The sequence below is a fragment of the Hemiscyllium ocellatum genome, chromosome 12, assembly GCF_020745735.1.
Source record: "Hemiscyllium ocellatum isolate sHemOce1 chromosome 12, sHemOce1.pat.X.cur, whole genome shotgun sequence".
Lineage (NCBI taxonomy): Eukaryota > Metazoa > Chordata > Chondrichthyes > Orectolobiformes > Hemiscylliidae > Hemiscyllium > Hemiscyllium ocellatum.
The window spans coordinates 20,240,538-20,258,456 of NC_083412.1; the positions used below are offsets into that span (position 1 = coordinate 20,240,538).

General features: G+C 40.9%; 1 protein-coding gene across 2 annotated transcripts in view; it reads right to left on the reverse strand.

Moving 5' to 3' along the window:
* Positions 1-463: 463 nt before the first annotated feature.
* The window catches only part of esd (esterase D/formylglutathione hydrolase), a 45,095-nt gene continuing 27,639 nt past the window's right edge, over positions 464-17,919 (reverse strand). For both annotated transcript variants that reach the window (XM_060832918.1, XM_060832917.1), the window contains 6 exons: positions 7,795-7,893; positions 7,442-7,566; positions 4,476-4,595; positions 2,151-2,249; positions 953-1,120; positions 464-851 (listed from right to left, as the gene is read on the reverse strand). In XM_060832918.1, coding sequence (XP_060688901.1) covers positions 771-851; positions 953-1,120; positions 2,151-2,249; positions 4,476-4,595; positions 7,442-7,566; positions 7,795-7,893 — 692 coding nt within the window. In that variant the 3' untranslated portion in view covers positions 464-770. The remainder of the gene's footprint in view (positions 852-952; positions 1,121-2,150; positions 2,250-4,475; positions 4,596-7,441; positions 7,567-7,794; positions 7,894-17,919) is intronic.

Genomic DNA, 17,919 nt, shown 5'->3' on the forward strand with positions numbered 1-17,919 from the left:
CATAGTTGTCATCTGACCCTGTTAATTTCAGATCGAAAGTGGTGCTTCCTCTAGTCACCACGGGATTCAATTCAGCCACTTGAACAGTGACTGAAGAGAGCCAGCTCCATTGAGCAGCTGTAATGGTCGCAACAGAAAGATGGATTTACGTTAAAGCACCATAGGTTGTAATCTGCGTGATGGAACCCACGCACCAAATACGATCAAGTCTACTGTGAGTCAATATTTCAAATCTGTGGCCAAGTTATGAATTGCTCTGGTTGCTCAGAATATTTCAGTTCAAATTCTTGTTGAAAATTTATTACAGATTACCCAGAGTGTTATTCTTTTAAGCTGTCAATGCTGTCTGAATCTCTGCCAACTCTACGTCTGCTGGCACAGGAGCTGGAGGTGAATACACCTCGTCGGGATCACTGAGATGACAGCAATGCGTTGCTACAAAGAAAGATACATCAAGTCAACCTGCTGTTTAATTGACTTTATTTGAAAGGTGTGCTCACAGATTGTCTTTGTTGGGTTGGTATGGGCATGATATTGGATTTCCAAAAAAACAAATCAAGTACAGTGATTTAATTTGGACATGGGCCCATTCTTATACTGAAAACAGATTAACACAGGCCCAATAAATTGTCCAAATCCTGCCAGCCACCACATGGAGATAAGGGAGATAATGTTCATCATCTTGGGAACAGCTAATTCTTCACATGGAGATTATGCTTTATGATTGCTACATGATTAAAAAGGCACAGCTGAGATGGTCATTCAGGATTTTAAGCATTCAGGTATTTTGCATGATGCTTGATATGGTCTGTAATAAATGTCACAATGAAGTAGTAGCTATGGTCATATCCCTGGAAATAGCAAAACATGAAATGGTTAAAATCATTGAGACACGTTGGAATGGGAAAATAATCACACTGTTTTGACTAATTCAAACTCTGGTCACACCTACCTCCTGAAGCCGAAAAACAACAGGTATTTTCTTGTCAGTACAAGCTGTGATGAAGCTATCAGGGAGTAACTGTCCTGCAGCCAGGAACTGATCATCCTTGCCCTGGTCAACAAGAATATCCAGGAGAGGTCCCGAATAGGTTTTTGCCAGGCAAGTGGCATCAAAGGCCTACAGGAAATAGAGAAATTAATTTCACAAGCTATAGTCAGGCATAAGTGTTTCATCTGCTTATTTACAAACACCTTTGATGCTTGCTCACACCTTTTAAATATAGGAAACTCAAATTAATCTGTGCAGACTGCCAATCACAAGGAATTCAAACATATGGTAAGAATTGCTTTTTGTCCCAACATCTTACCTCTCAGAAGAAATGTAGTTTCCACATATTTACTAAGTGGCACAGCAGGTCAATAATGAACACAGATGCATTGCCATGGTACAGTCGATGGTCAGCCCCAAAACAGAATTAGCATTTTTATATTGAGAACTGTTTTGTCAGCCTTGGGGAGCCCAATGAGGGTGCCACCAAAAAGAGTTAAAATGAAAGCATTTTAATGAGGTCATAGCTTAGAAATGCCCTTAAAGTGCTAGAAAAAAAAATCACAAGTGAATTTAAAAATTGAACATGCTTTTCCCACTGGTAATGTAACCTTACCTCCCATTTGCTTTTATCATCACAGCTTTAAAAGAGAGTTTGGAAAGCAACTCCTTCTTTAAAATTAAATAAAAGCTTCAAAAAGGAATTTAGAAATGTACATAAAAGCAACTGGGAGCTACAGTATAGCAGAAAGACCACTATTGATTATCAATACAAGCTCAGGACTGGATGAGGACTTGGTATCAGGGTTCTTGGGTTTGAATTAGCTCCAGGTAAGTTAGAAAGCTCCTCACTCCACTCACTGGGTGAGTGCTACATGTTGAATTTGGACTGTTGCTTACTGTAGACAGAAGCAAACACTCCATCTCACACAAACGTCAAAGGCAGTTCATACAGAATTAAATAAAGGCCTCTGTATGAATTAGTTTAAGCACCTGTTAGTATTATGTGTTTTATAGTACGTAAGTTGGGAGAACATTGAAGATACCAAAACAAAAAGCAGTATGATGCCTTAGTTTAGAAATGCCTTCGACTTGTTAAAAGAAAACCACAAGTGAACTTAAAAAATCACTTTTTTTTTCGCTAGTAGTGTAACCTTACCTCCCACTTGCTTTTGTCAGAGCCCAGGTATCCAGCGAATGCTTTCTGGCCCCAAGGGCACTGCATAGGGTTGCAGATAGGAGCAAGTGCTGACACCGACTACCCAGATGTCATCAGGGGTCAAAAGCAGAAATAAGAATTAATAGGTCATCTCATATTCCCATACTGTTGCATGAACATGTTAGATAGTGCAGTGATTCAGTCTACAAATTTCAATACTGCATCACTCACCCATTACACTACTTCTCAAATTATATATATTTTATGGACAGAACGTGTTTAATAAAAGTAAACAGCACAGAAACTAAGTTGGCGGGAATGGTTAAACAAGGGTCACATTAATAGAAAATAAATATTTTTTAATACATAACTGCTGATATCACAGGTGTCTAGAACATGGAGCAGGGAAGGGGATTTACATTATTTTACCTAGTCTATTACAGTTTGTGTGCAGTTAAAAAAAGGTTTCTAAGGAAGTAAGATCTGTAATGGAACAAAATTTTACAAGCAATCCGCCCCAACCGTCGATTCCAGCTTCCAGCAGAGTAGGACTGGCCCTGGCTGGGAGGACTTAAGTGCCAGGTAATGACCACGTCCAAGAAGAGAAAGCCAAACCAGCAACAGCACAGCGTGCTTCAGCTTCAACATTGTCAGCACTGTGTCAACTCTAGTGAAAGCTAGTACCTATAGTGCCACAGGTTTACCGGCAGTTGCTATTCCCAGAATGGACACTGGAATTTATAATGGAAATATAGAAAAACAATGACTGGATGTTTGCTGTAGAAATGCAAATAAATAAGGTTTTGGTTTGGTACAATCAACCATCGTCAACTCATGATCCCTGCTTCAACTCAAAGTTGCATTTGGTCTCAACTCCCAATACACATGATAAAAAATTGATTAGTAAAGTAAGTGCATATAATACACAATGTATTTATACAGCTGTGAACATATAGAGAAATACAAATAAGTACAGATATACATGAACGAAGAGAGAAATCCTCTGCATGGTGACTCAGGTTAGTGTGATTGAAGTGTGCTTCTCCAGCCTCTCAACATGGTCCCCACTGATGGTATCATTCTGCTAACATCTTCCACACCCTCTCCATGTCTCAACATCCTAACATAACAATTTTAAGTTTAGTTTATTTACATTTGTTGCTCTCCTCTTTGAGTAACAACAAGGACATTTCATGAGGGGGAAAATGAAATCCAGTTTCATGAAATATTCATTTTTGGTACATTTATTGTCTTATCAAATTTTCCTCTGATATCTTCCAAAGTCCTGTGTTTTCGGTCTTTTCATATATTTTTGCACCAACTTATTGAGAGATAAATATACAAGATGGCAAATTATCTGAAAAAATGTGAAAGCAGCATGTTATTAAAAAAATGTCAGTAGGATAAGCCAGCTCACGTTCAGACCAGTGAAAGGTAAGCTTAGAAATTATATGGTGGTGGGGGTGGAGATGTTTCTTAATAAAAGTACAAGGAATGCAGATTTTCGGTCAAAGTCTCAAATCACTTAAAGACTGAAATTTTTAACAGTGGAAAACTTTTTCCCAATTATGTCAAACACTTGTTGCTTTTCAGGTTCTCATTCTCAGAAGGCACATGACACTAGGTTATAGTCCAACAGGTTTCTTTGAGAACATTAGCTTTCAGAGTGCTCCTTCCCTGGTGTTAATATGACTTCTGACTTTGTCCACTCCAGTCCAACAGCGGCATCTCCACGTCATACTAATTCTCAGCAGCTTAACGGCCAGATAACCCTAACCAGATGTTATTTAAATGTAGGAAGATCCACTGCTGCTGCATGGGGACCTGTAAGAGGTCATCACTTGAAGTGTGGTCACAGAGATGGAGGGACGAGAGGTTAAGAAGCATTTCTGTGCTGAGTGCACAACTCAGCCATGGAGAACAGTCACTCAGAGAGCATTGTGGTGTTAAAAAGACACATAAATAATATCCGAGATATATACTGATGATGCCGTGCTGTAGAGACAGGACAGTGGTATCAGATGCTTCTCGCAAAATGTGGGCTGAATCCTCTGTCCTGCAGTTTACAGGTTTCAAACTAAACTGAGAGAAGTCATCAATGTTTCACGTTTTGGACCAGTTAGTTTAGTAGTCACACAACTTGTTATCTTTACTAAATAAAACATAATAGAAAAAAACAACTGTAAAAATAACTCTCACAATGTATTGTAGCAACACCCCTGCCTTATGCTTAAAAAGGCATCCCCAACTTCAGAAATGCTGGGGTTGGACGGATCCACTTGTATTTAAATCCAGCTGCTACTAGCATCCAGGAAATGGGTGTACCTTATATTTTCCAGGGTTTTTCAAAGCACAAATGAGAGCTCCATGACCACCCATTGAATGGCCAAAGATGGACATTTTCTCAGAATCAACAAGGAAATTGGTATTTATCAGGTGAGGTAACTGAGGAGGAAATAAAACACAGGAATTAGTACATTCGTTTGCCTCTATCAGCATTAATCAAGATAGGAGTCATACAAGCAAAAAAAAAGTTAAATATATTACAGACAGTAAACCCATAGCCACACTTATAGAAGGATCTTTGAATATTTCATTCTTGTTAATATAGAAATCTTTGGTTTTCAAGCACAGCACAGACATGTAAAAATGTCTCCACAGCTGAATGGATTTTAGAAGGTGGGCATGGAAGAGAAGTTTCCTCTTGAAGCTGAGTCCAGAAGTAAAGACATTGCTTCATTATGGATTGTCGTTTTAGGGCAGAGATGAGGAGAAACCTTCTTACTTGGAGGGCTGTGTGACTCTCTGCTTAAGAGACAAGTCACTGAATATTTTAAGGTTAAGGTAAATAAATTCTTGTTAGGTAAGGGAATCGAAGGTTGGCACAATAAGACTTTGAAGCAGACATAGGCCATTCAGCCCATTGAGTCTGCTCTGCCATTCAATGAGATCATGGCTGGACTGATCATCCTTCACTCCACTTTCCTACCTCTTCCCCACAACCCTGGATTCCCCACCTGATTAAAACTCTGTCTATCGCAACCTTGAATACACTTAATGGCATCCTGCTGTGGAAAAAGATTCCAGATTCAATTCCCTTTCAGAGGAATTCCTCCTCATTCCTATCGGAAAGATGTTGTGAAACTTGAAAGGGTTCAGAAAATATTTACAAAGATGTTGCCAGGGTTGGAGGATTTGAGCTACAGGGAGAGGCTGAACAGGCTGGGGCTGTTTTCCCTGGAGCGTCAGAGGCTGAGGGGTGACCTTATAGAGGTTTACAAAATTATGAGGGGCATGGATAGGATAAATAGGCAAAGTCTTTTCCCTGAGGTCGGGGAGTCCAGAACTAGAGGGCATAGGTTTAGGGTGAGAGGGGAAAGATATAAAAGAGACCAAAGGGGCGACTTTTGCATGCAGAGGGTAGAGTATGTATATGGAGTGAGCTGCCAGAGGATGTGGTGGAGGCTGGTACAATTGCAACATTTAAGAGGCATTTGGATGGGTATATGAATAGGAAGGGTTTAGAGGGATATGGGCCAGGTGCTGGCAGGTGGGACTAGATTGGGTTGGGATATCTGGTCGGCATGGACGGGCTGGACCGAAGGGTCTGTTTCCGTGCTGTACACCTCTGTGACTCTATCTCTGTTTTATATGGCTGACCCCTTATCGCAAGATTATGACCTCTGCTCCTAAACTCTCCCACAAAGGGAAAAACCCTTTCCACATCAACCTTGCTAAGTCCCCCAAAAACCTTGTATGCTTAAATAAGGTTGCTGTTCATCCTTCTAAACTCTAATAAGTAAAATACAACTCACTCAACCACTCTTCAAGAAAATTCCTCCAGATCTTGAATTTGCCTAGTGAACCTTCTCTGGACTGCTTCCAGTGCCAGATCCTTAGAAAAGGGGACCAAAACTGTTCACAGTACTCCAAATGGAGTCTAATTACTGCCATATTGTTATGCTCTATTCCCTTTGATAAAAAGACCAACATTCCATTTACCTTCCCTATTACCTACTGAACTTGGATGCTAGCTTTCTGTAATTCATGCACAAGGACTGAGTGGTTCAAGTGAGGAATGAACTTCCTGAGGAAGTGGTGGATGTAGGTACATTTACACCGTTTAAAAAACATTTGGATAAGTACATGGATCAGAAAGGTTAGCAGGGATATGGGCAAAGTGCAGGCAGGTGGGACTAGCTTGGTTTGGGATTATGCTCGGCATGGAATGGTTGGACCAGAGGGTCTGTTTCCACACTGTATGACTCTTTGACTTCCAAAGCAGCTTTCTGCTGATTTTCCCTATTTAAATAATGTTCTTTCTGCCAAAGGACATAGAATCACATTTTTCCACACTATATTCCATCTGTCAAGATTCTGTCCACTCCCTTAACTGGTCTGTATCCCTCTGCAGACTCTGCGTCACCCTCACGACTGGCCTTCCACCTTTTTAGCATAATCCGTAAACTTGCCAATAGCACATTCACTTCCATCATCCAAGTCATTAATATATATTGTCAATGAGTGTGGCCCCAACACTGATCTCTGTGGCACTTAAAAGGGAGGTGATACAATGGACTCTAAAAACTGCTACTGCTGGCACTATGAAGTACGGAGACTGTATGGAGCGGTTTGATGTACAAAAGATCAAAAGCCAATGTGCAATAATAATTGTTTGCCAATTGAGATGTGCTTACAAAAACGCCTCAACCTCAGGTACAGGCTCATTCTACAGCATTAAATAAATCACATCGTTACAGCCCGCTCCTTCTGGAAGGAAGCTACAATACTTTGTGTAAAACCAGCAGGGCTTTATTTTAAACAAAAATTGCACTGAATCAAAAAGTCTAGATAGTCCACAAAGTAAAATTGGAAAATTTAATGGTTAAAGGCATCGAGGGATCGGAGGTTAAGGACAGGTTAACTGATCAGCTACGTATGGCAGAAGAGATTGAAGGGGCTGAATGGCCTGCTCCTGTTGCCATGTTTCTTACATTTAACACCTAACAGTACCACTTTGTTTCTGACAATAAAGTGTGCTTTAGCTTCCTTCCTTCCTCCTACTGAGAGCGTGTTTAGATATCAAGTCACCAGCTAACAGCATGTATAGCAATCTCAAAGAGCTGTCTCGTGTGGCCTGGGCATGTTAACCATAGTTGGGAGGCACCCCGGGGTTAGTAGTACAGTATTGCTGATTAGTCAGACAGCTTCCAGAGAAATGATTGCTCCATTTTACATGTAACCATAATACTTCAGCAATTTTGAAAAGACATTGCCACTGATCAGACTACCTCCTCTGTGATGTAGCTGTACATCCTGTAGTTCGTCTTCCAAGGGTCCTCTGTGGCATTGACATAAAACCCAGCTCCTGTACCAAAATCCCAGCTATCATCCTCACCTTCAATATCACAGCCACCTGGAATGACAACACGCACCAGTGACTTTCCATATTCGATTTACCACAAATCGACAGAATTGTGTAAACTGCCCAGAACATCTTAAAAGTTCACGCAATCACATTTTTATATACTCGAAAGCCTTTTACAAAGAGCAGCTCAAGTGAAGCAGAACTTTTCAAATTACTTGAGCCTGAACTTTTGGCTGGATGAAGTGGAATTGAATGGAATGAAGGTTTTGTACTCACGGGGGCTGGTGTCTGGGGCCACGATGACAATTCCATGTTCAGCTGCTGCTTGTTGACTCCCGGCCTTGGTTATGAAGTTTTGTTCTGTGCATGTTAACCCTATGGGAAAACCAGAAAGAATTCAGCTAAGAACAAGAATTTTCATCTTTGCTTGTGCTTCAAATAGCATCGTCCATTAAACGAATGTACCTCTAAACAGCAAGACTCAGGAATGTAGGGATCGTGAAGCACAGATGCAAAGATCTTTAAAGGTAGGAGAGTGGTTAGAACAGGAAATAAAAAGCCAATAGAATTCTGGATTTCTGATACAAGGTTATTTCTGATAACGGTACATGAAACAATGGATAGACTACAGTAGAACATTACATATAGTTCTGGGCAAGTAATAAATCAAGAACACAGTGCAGTAAACATGTGCTAGAATACTATTTGGAATGAGATTTTGTGGAAAAATTGCCATTGTCCCAGAGGACCATAAGGCTGCTCTCACAGAGTAGGAGTGAGGGTCATCAGGCCTCAGGTGAGGGAGGGGTTGAGAAAGAGTCCATCACGGTAACCTCAATCAATGCGAGCACTGAACCATGCTGTTGGCATTGCTCTTGAGAAGATTAGACTTACAGTGTGGAAACAGGCCCTTCGGCCCAACAAGTCCACACCGATCCGCCAAAGCGAAACCCACCCATACCCCTACATTACCCCTTACCTAACACTACGGGCAATTTAGCATGGCCAATTCACCTGACCCGCACATCTTTGGACTGTGGGAGGAAACCGGAGCACCCGGAGGAAACCCACGCAGACACGGGGAGAACATGCAAACTCCACACAGTCAGTCGCCTGAGTCGGGAATTGAACCCAGGTCTTCAGGCGCTGTGAGGCAGCAGTGCTAACCACTGTGCCACCGTGCCGCCCACTCTGTATTGTAAGCCAGCCATCCAGCCAACTGAGCCAACTGACCCTGACTTTTAAGTATTGCAGGCTTGGACAGCATTCAAAACAAAGCTCCCCTTACTTGATGCCAAAGCATTTCAATTCAAAATTCTGAAAAGCAGCAGAGAGTCCTATGAGTATCTCATGGTCAGCAGCTGTTATGCTCACAGGCTTGACAGAGTTGTCAGTGTGCACGGAATATTTGGAAATTCTTTGGATCTTTATCCAGCAGAGTCTGGATTCAGGCTCTCCAAACTACAGTGTGGTGAAATGACTTTTACACATGATTGGACCCCAAGACGGATGTCGGGTTGGAAACAGGTAAAGCATGGAAATTCTACATGCCAAGGAATTTCAAGCTGGCCATTAGGAAAGAAAGAAGCATTTTTTATGGAGTTTCTTAGTGACCTGGAAAAGGGTTTTCTTGGTTTAGACGAAAGCTTGTTTTCGCACTCTGCACCACAGCACAGCTGCTGATATTAAAAATAAGCCTGTCCACAGTAAATTGCTTTGCTCAAGTCTCCTTTTTCTGTTAAGTTTTGCGAGAAGGGCCCACTTTCTCTTCATTTGTCTGTAGATTTGATGCAATGCTGAATGCAGCCAGGGTTTACTGGGATTCACAATGAACTCTTTGTCAAATGGAAATGAGCGCGACAAAGTACAGAGATTCGTTTAGAGATTACACCAAACGAAAATATCTCTGCTCAGGCTGGCCACATGGTGCCAGTGGAAGAAATGAGTTTTGACCAATGGGATCAGAAAATTTGCAAAATTGTGAAGTAAAATATATATGCAAAGGTTTTTAATCATATCTCTTGACAAAAGATACAATGTTAGACATTTAAAATGATAAAGATCAGAGTTAACGAGTCTCCCAGTTGCATATTGTATTATCACATTATGTCACACAAATGACCATTTTAGTCTTTGCATTTGATAAATTTGCCAGCTGTTTGCAAGGGTATTAACATCACGACTAAATCTCCCTGAAGTTTATAAGTCATTTAACAGCAGATCCATAATTTATACATTTAAAAAGGAGGGATACTGGAAATACTCAGGTCAGGTAGTTTCAGTGAATTAGAGTTGATGTTTCAGGCTGACGACATTGTATCAGGACAATTTATATGAAAAGTTACAGAACTGTTTCAGGGGGGTCAGAGAGACGCAAGAGTTGGATGTCAATTCAAAGGAAGAGACATTCAGAAGGCTGAAGAAAAATATTTGAAGAGTGACAACTGCTATAACATTGAAAGATTGACAGAATCTCCCAGTAACTGCACAGTGATGATGAATGCCAAAAATTCATCTCGAAATGTTATAAATGAGCAAATCCAGAGTGTATAAATGCCACTATTTTCTCCTGAGCTGCTGCTTGATTGCTCCTGATTAGATCCTACTTTTGTGTAAACCATTAGGTGATTCACAAGTTTGTACAAATTATTCTCAGCTTTCCATTTCAAACAAGCTCCTCTGCAGCTCCGCACCATCCAGAAGGGATTTGTTAGCTCTCTCTTGGTCACTATGAATATTGGCAGAGTACCAGTTTACCAAGTAAACTAAACAATCAAAGTTGAACAGAATTACTGTCAACCAGCCTTTCAATTTCAACTCTCTCTTAGGAAGAATGAATAAAAAGACAAAGTCTTTTATACAACTTATACACTTAATGGTAAGGTCCTAGGGAGTGTTGCTGAACAAAGAGACCTTGGAGTGCAGGTTCATAGCTCCTTGAAAGTGGAGTCGCAGGTAGATAGGATAGTGAAGAAGGCGTTTGGTATGCTTTCCTTTATTGGTCAGGGTATTGAGTACAGGAGTTGGGAGGTCAAGTTGTGGCTGTACAGGCCATTGGTTAGGCCATGTTGGAATATTGTGTGCAATTCTGGTCTCCTTATCGGAAAGATGTTGTGAAACTTGAAAGGGTTCAAAAAAGATTTACAAGAATGTTGCCAGGGTTGGAGAATCTGAGCTACAGGGAGAAGCTGAACATGCTGGGGCTGTTTTTCCTGGAGTGTTGGAGGCTGAGGGGTGACCTTATAGAGGTCTACAAAATTATGAGGGGCATGGATAGGGTAAATAGACAAAGTCTTTTCCCTGGGGTCAGGGAGCCCAGAACTAGAGGGCATAGGTTTAGGGTGAGAGGGGAAAGATGTAAAAGACACCTAAGGGGCAACCTTTTCACACAGAGGGTGGTACGTGTATGGAATGAGCTGCCAGAGGATGTGGTGGAGGTTGGTACAATTGTAACATTTAAGAGGCATCTGGATGGGGATATGAACAGGAAGGGTTTGGAGGGATATGGGCTGGGTGCTGACAGGTGGGACTAGATTGGGTTGGGATATCTGGTCGGCATGGACGGGCTGGACCGAAGGGTCTGTTTCCATGCTGTACATCTCTATGACTCTATACATTATCACAATTATTTTCTTAACTCTTTAATGGCCAGCATTTGTTCTCCATCTTTAATTGCCCTTGATTGGAATGGTTTAGCAGGGCATTTCAGAAGGCAGTTAAAAATCAGCCACACTGCTGTGGGTCTGGAGTCACATGTAGACTAGACCAGACTAGGTTAGGATGGCAGATGTTTTAACGAACTCATGACAGCTTTTATCATCAAGTGAGACTAGCTTTATTTTCCAGATTTATTAATTGAATTTGAACTACAACACCACAGAATAAAACCCAATTTTTAGAATCCCTGATACCTTCAGACTGGTTTCATAAAACTGAAATTTGTCCAAAATGCAGTTATCCACATCCTGCCTCCCACTAAGCTGTCAGTTCTGTTTTTACCTATCCCCACTTGTCTCCTGACGCCCAAGTAGTAAAAGTAAAATATTCATCCTCCCATGACCTTGCTTCTACTCTACCTCAGCAACTTCCTCCATTGGTTCATTCTCTTATGACTGAGGCTTCCTGGGCACCTGTCCCATCAATAATGTTATGCTCTTCAACAAGGTAAAACCTTATCTGGTTTCTCACACTAAATGGAGGTTACATTAATGGAGCTCTCCAGGGTTCAGTATTAAGAATGAACAGCTGCTGTTTTAAATATAAACTTCAGTCTGAATCGCATACATAGATAGATTGGTATAAAATTTGGACTTGGGATAATGGCACGTGGCACGGAACTTGAAAATACAGTAAATGGTGTAAAGTTAATAATCAACACCAAAAGTACACGAGCCAGACTGGGGGAAACGGGTGGATGGGTGGCAGTCGAATCTCAATGCAAACAAGTGGGAGGAGATCCATTTTGGTAGACAAAATGTGTAATTTGGTACAATGCAGAGGGATTGCAAGAGCTGGGATACTGGGGAGTTTGCAACCAGATCTTTTAGGGTGGCATGACATGTTAACAAAGCAGCTAATACAACATATGCAATCCTGGGCTTTATAAACAGAGGCATACGAATACCAAAGCTAGGATGGACATGAAAGCTTCGGAGAGGGCACAGAGATTAACTAGCATAGGTTCAGAGATGAGGGACTAATTAAGTTGGGATAGTCCTTATAGCAGAGAAGGAAAACAGGAGGTTTGATAGAGGTGTTTCAAATCCAAAAGGATTTAGATAGTTTCCCTTTATTTACTTCTTCTTCAGTGGCTGACAGATTGGTAACCAAAGGATACAGATATAAAGGTGATTTGCAAAAGAAGCAGAGAGAATAAGTGGAAAACCTTTTTTAAAAAACAAGAAGCCATTTGGATTTAGTATGCACCACCAGCGAGTGTGTTGGAGAGATATTCAGTAGTAGTCTTAAAAAATAATGATAAACAGTTGTACTAACAGGCTCTATTACGAAAAATCCTAAAAAAGTGAAAGAGAAAATGCATGTCACATAATTGCAAACAAACTGTAGCTTTAGTTTTACACTGATATATAATGCAATGATTAAGTAATGTTTTAGCTGGGTTGCTGGCATTACAGAGTGACGTGCAAGTCTTTCAAAATTATTGCCTCTCAAAAACAATAGCTGGCTCAGCAGTTAATGCTGTTATAGCTCAAATAAAGATTTGTAGCTATCCACGGTTAACTCACTATTGTTTAGAAAAGAAAAATTTAACATTTTCTCAAGGTACTCATCAAGTACGTAGTGCAGATGTCATGTTACTGTAACAAGAATACTTTCCCTTAGTTAGGGCAGTGGCTATATCCAAAAAGTAATTTGTTATTATTTTTCAAGTTATGTTTGCACAGAAAGAAACGGTCGATTAGAGACTTTTAAATAATTGCTATTTTCTGAAATATGAGTCACTTTATCCTCAGATTCAATGACAATGCAGCTTTCCAATAACAGATTAATCTATCCCGTACTCAGTGACCTCTCAGTATTACAGAATTATTATATACGAACAGCAAGTTACAATGTTCTGGAGTCTGGGGTCAGTAACAAAGCAACGTACAACTGCCAACCTCAAACATAAACTGGCAACCTCTGTGATGCAGTTTCCCCTTTTCCCCAACAGCAGTTTAAGTTTAAGTCAAGAGGATATATTGGTGAGCAGTAGCGGTGGTCTCAGCAAGGAGGTAGCCAGCCAGACTGATGCAGTGATTCACAGCAAACAGCTCATATTTCTGAAAAAAGATTATTTTTACCCCAGCGTTCTGTCTTTCCCTTAATACTGTTGTGAAGATGTGGGTGTACTTTAAGAGAATTAAAAGCAACAGAACTACCGGACACAGCACCAAGTGTTCTCAACAGCTTGCAAAGTAACACTTGGTCGAACAACTCAATTAGCTCATTGCCTGGAAATGACAAAAGGAAGATTCAAATTAAACCAATCAGTTTAAATTATACCCCAAAAAAATACCAAACTCCAACCCAGTTTGAATTGAGTATACTGACAATCTTAAAAGCCAGTGACACAATCCAATGCTTTGGGGATATAAGACTGGAGGAAAATTGAACAATTGAGAGGAGAATTGCCACGCCACCAGTATGTACAGACTGCCCAACAAAAAAAGCTCTCTTAAAAAGGTACCTTTTTTGATCAGTAACCTGTGATGCAGAAATTCCTAAGAAGAAGAAAAGATGACACAGGAAGATCCAAACAGAAGAACTGAAAGCGCCTGATTTTGAGAAAAGTAGAATTGTTTTGTAAATCTTAATTTGGAGTTTTATCAGACTAGTATTATACAAGGAAAGGTAACAGATACATCAGAGTAAGGATGTGTAAATAGTTGTTAATTAATTATTCTCTGTTATACTTGAAGAAATAAAGTTGTTAATTTTTACTTTAAATAGTTCTTCGAATTGTTGGTTTTAAATTAAGCAGGAGAGTTTACCCCATGCCGTAACAGACTGGGGGCTTGTCTGGGAGTTAAATTGGTTTAGACAGATTTGAATCGATTTGGGGGTATGAAAATTCCCAGCAGATTTAAACACTTGCAAGCTAGTGTCCGAGATCTTTAAATAAAATGTAGGTGAAACAATTTGTTTAATTTTGGTGACTTGTGGTTGATTAGATTAAAAGTGTGAGAAATAGCTCTTAAAATTGCTAAAGAGGTTCTGAGATTTGAAGCTGGTTCACAAATTTACCAAGAAAGTTTATAAGGAAAGAAAAAGGCCATACTTTTAGAATTAGCAAATAAGTTAGATTTGGGTTTAACCAAAGACAGAAGTAAAGCTGAAATTGTAAAGGGGTTACTCAAACACTGAGGTGTGTCAGAGAAACAGCTACGTGCAATAGAGGTAGAAAAACTTAAATTGCAATTGAGGAAAATGGAGTTAGAAGATAAAACAGAGAAGGAGGAAAGGAAAGAGAGAAGGAGAGGGAAAGGGAAAGGAAAAGAGAGAGAGAAGAAAGAGAAAGGGAGAGGGAGAAGGTTTTTAGCTGAGCAAAGAGAGAGAGAGAAGAAAGGGAGAGACAAAAAGAGAGAATGTGACCTTGAGAAGTTGCGACTTAGTCAGTAAAGTCAAGGTAACAAGATGGAGATTAAAGAGAAGGTAGTGATATATACAAATATGACAAAACTCTGCCACATTTTGATGAGAAAGATGTTGAAGCCTTCTTTATTTCATTTGAAAAAATTGCCTAGGCAGATGGAATGGTCCGAGGATGCTAGTTCAGACTAAAGTGGTAAGTAGAGCTAGTGAGTTGTTTGCTACACTGTCAAATGAGGGTCAAGAGATTGTGAAGAGGTTAAACATCAGAAGCATATAGACACCGGTTCAGAAACATAAAGAAGGAACCAGGTCAGACTTCTGTTGTGTTTAAAAGAATTAAGCATAGTCATTTTAATCGATGGGTGCATGCTTTGAAAATAGACAGGACATTTGACGCTCGAAGAGAGATTATTCTGCTGGAGGAGTTTAAAAACTCACATCCAGAGATGGTAAGAATTCACGTGGAAGAAGAGAAAGTTCAGGAAATGAGAATGACAGCAGAATTAGCAGACGAGTACATGTTGGTGCATAAGACAAGCTTTCGGCCAGAATTTCTTCCTGTGAGGGATAGAAGTTGAGAGAAGGGCAGATCCTACATTACTAGCCCAAAAGTAGACAGCACTGGTAAGATTTTAACCACAGGTTAAAGAAGGCCAAAAGGGTGGACAGGAGATGAAAGGCCTCAGATGTTTTCACTGCGATGGAGTGGGACACAGAAAATTTCGGTGCGGGTGGTTTCAGACGGGCACTTGGCAAAGGTGTTTTCACTGCCAGAAGGTGGGCCATGTAAAGTCACAGTGCTGGGTGTAAAAGAAAGGCACTGTGGGGAAAGAAGCTAAACCAGTGGCATTAGTGAAGGTAGTAAAGGAGACCCCAAGAAGAGCTGAGGAGCTGCAGGAGAGTGCACAGCCAAGGCAGGGGCTGGGTATGGATTTAGTACCTGATCTCTACAAAGAATTTGCCTCAGTGGGTAAAGCTTGCTCAGAAAGAACAGGGAGAGAAGGACAAGTTATAATTTTGAGAGGTAAAGGATCTAACCAGTCACTGATAGTAAGGGATGAGCGAATATGCACACTTTCTGATCTGTTACCCAAGAGTGTGGCAATGTGTGGGATAGATGGACAGACATTTAGCGTTCCCCTATGTAAGATCAGGTTGGAGTGCCAACTCAAGACTGGGGAAGTTACAGTGGGAGTGATTGACAGAGTGTCAGTTCCAGGAATTCAGTTTGCTCTTGGGAATGATTTCGCAGGATCCAAGGTGGGAATGACACCCCTTGTTGTGGAGACGCTGAAGGAAGACCAAGAAACTGAGGAGTTAAAAAAGAAATATCCTTGTATTTTCCCAGACTGTGCGGTAACCAGACTCCATTATATTAAGTCACAGCACGAAGCGAAATGTAAAGAGAAAGATGAAGGCGTTGAGGTTCAGTTAACAGATACACCGTTTGACGTAATGGTGCAGGAAAGACCTGAACAGGCAGAGGGTCAGACAGAAGTGTTTACTCCTGAAAGGCTAAGGGACATACAACAGCAAGGCAAGACAGTAAAGGATATATATGTGGATACGTACTCTGAAAAGGAGGCAGAGAATATTCTGGAGGGTTGTCATCTGAGAGGTAGAATCCGAAGGTGAAATGGAGACCACGGCAGGTTAGTGCAGAGGAGAAATGGGCTGAAGTGTACCAGATTGTGTTGCTGGTAGCATAGAGACAGGAGGGGATACGGTAGCACATGAGCTACCTGTGTGAGGTCACCTGGGGTTACAAAAGACTCAGGCTAAGGTACAAGAACATTTTTATTGGCTTGGAATGCACAAGGATAGGGTTAACGTTTACCGTACGGGTCATACATGCCAAACGGTAGGTAAGCCACAGGCGGTAATAAAACCAGCCCCTTTGTTGCCAATTCCCACATTTGAAGAACCTTCCTGCGGGTTATAAATTGATTGCGTCGGTCCCCTCCTGAGAATAAAAGTGGGAACCAGTATTTGTTAACCATAATGGATGGGACTACCAGATTTCTGGAGGCCATTCCATTATGGAGTATCAAGGCAAAAAGGGTAGTAGAGGCATTAGTAGTTTTCTTTACATGGTACGGGCTAGCCAGAGGGATTCCGTCAGACCAAGGGTCAAATTTTATTGCCAGGCTGTTGAAGGTGGTTATGGACAGTTTAAGTATACAGCACTTTAAATCCAGTGCATATCAGCCTGAATCCCAGGGAGCTTTAGACAGATGGCATCAGACCTTGAAGACCACGTTGAGAGCATACTGTCAGGATTACCCGAATGATTGGGATAAAGGCATCCCATTCGTATTGCTTGCTGTCAGAGATGCCCCAAACAAATCTACTCCGATCACTTCCTTTGAGTTAATATTCGGGTGTGAAGTGAGAGGCCCTTTGAAGTTAATTAAACAAAAATTGACAGGACCAAAGTTGGTGATCTCACGCTTAGATTATGTATCGGGGGTGAGGGAGAGACGAAATCGCATAGGCATTTTAGCTGAACAGCATCTCAACACAGCACAGTAGAATGAAGCAGGTGGCAGATAAAAGCTCCAAGACTTGGACATTTTCCCGAGGGGATGATGTGTTAGTACTGTTACCAGTGATAGGAGATCCCTTCAAAGCCAGGTTTAGTGGTACCTATCAAATTGAGAAAAAGTTGAGTCAGGTGAACTATTTAGTAAAGATGCCAGACAGAGTATGTCATGTGAACATGTTAAAATCGATTACACTAGAGAGAAAGATCTGGAGAAAGAGGTGTTAGTTACGGCCCTCCAGTTTGAGGAATAAAATCCAGACGATATGGATTTTGAAATGCTTCAAAATAGATGAAATAATGAAGAAGTCCTTGAGGAGTGGGAGAGGTTAGTAAGCTATCTGTCTCAGAAGCATAGAACACAGTTGAAAGATTTGTTATTGTAGCATAAAGACATATGTAAGAGTCAGATGGTGAGGACTAATCCTATTGTACATTAAGTAGACATAAAAAATGCTGCTCTGATAAAACAACACCCCTATCAGCTTAATCCCTTCAAAGCCAGACAGGTCCAGATGGAGGTGGAGGCCATGCTTGACGAGGACATCATCGAACCAAGCCAGAGTGAGTGGAGTTCGCCAATCCCAAACCGGACGGGACTCAACGATTCTGTGTGGATTATCACAAGGTCAACGCCGTCACAAAGTCGGACTCATATCCCATTCCTAGATTGGAGTACTGTATTGAGAAACTCAGACAAACCAGTTACGTTACCAAGAGTTAATGCGTGGGTTCATGCAGTTACCTTTATCAAAGTCGGCAAA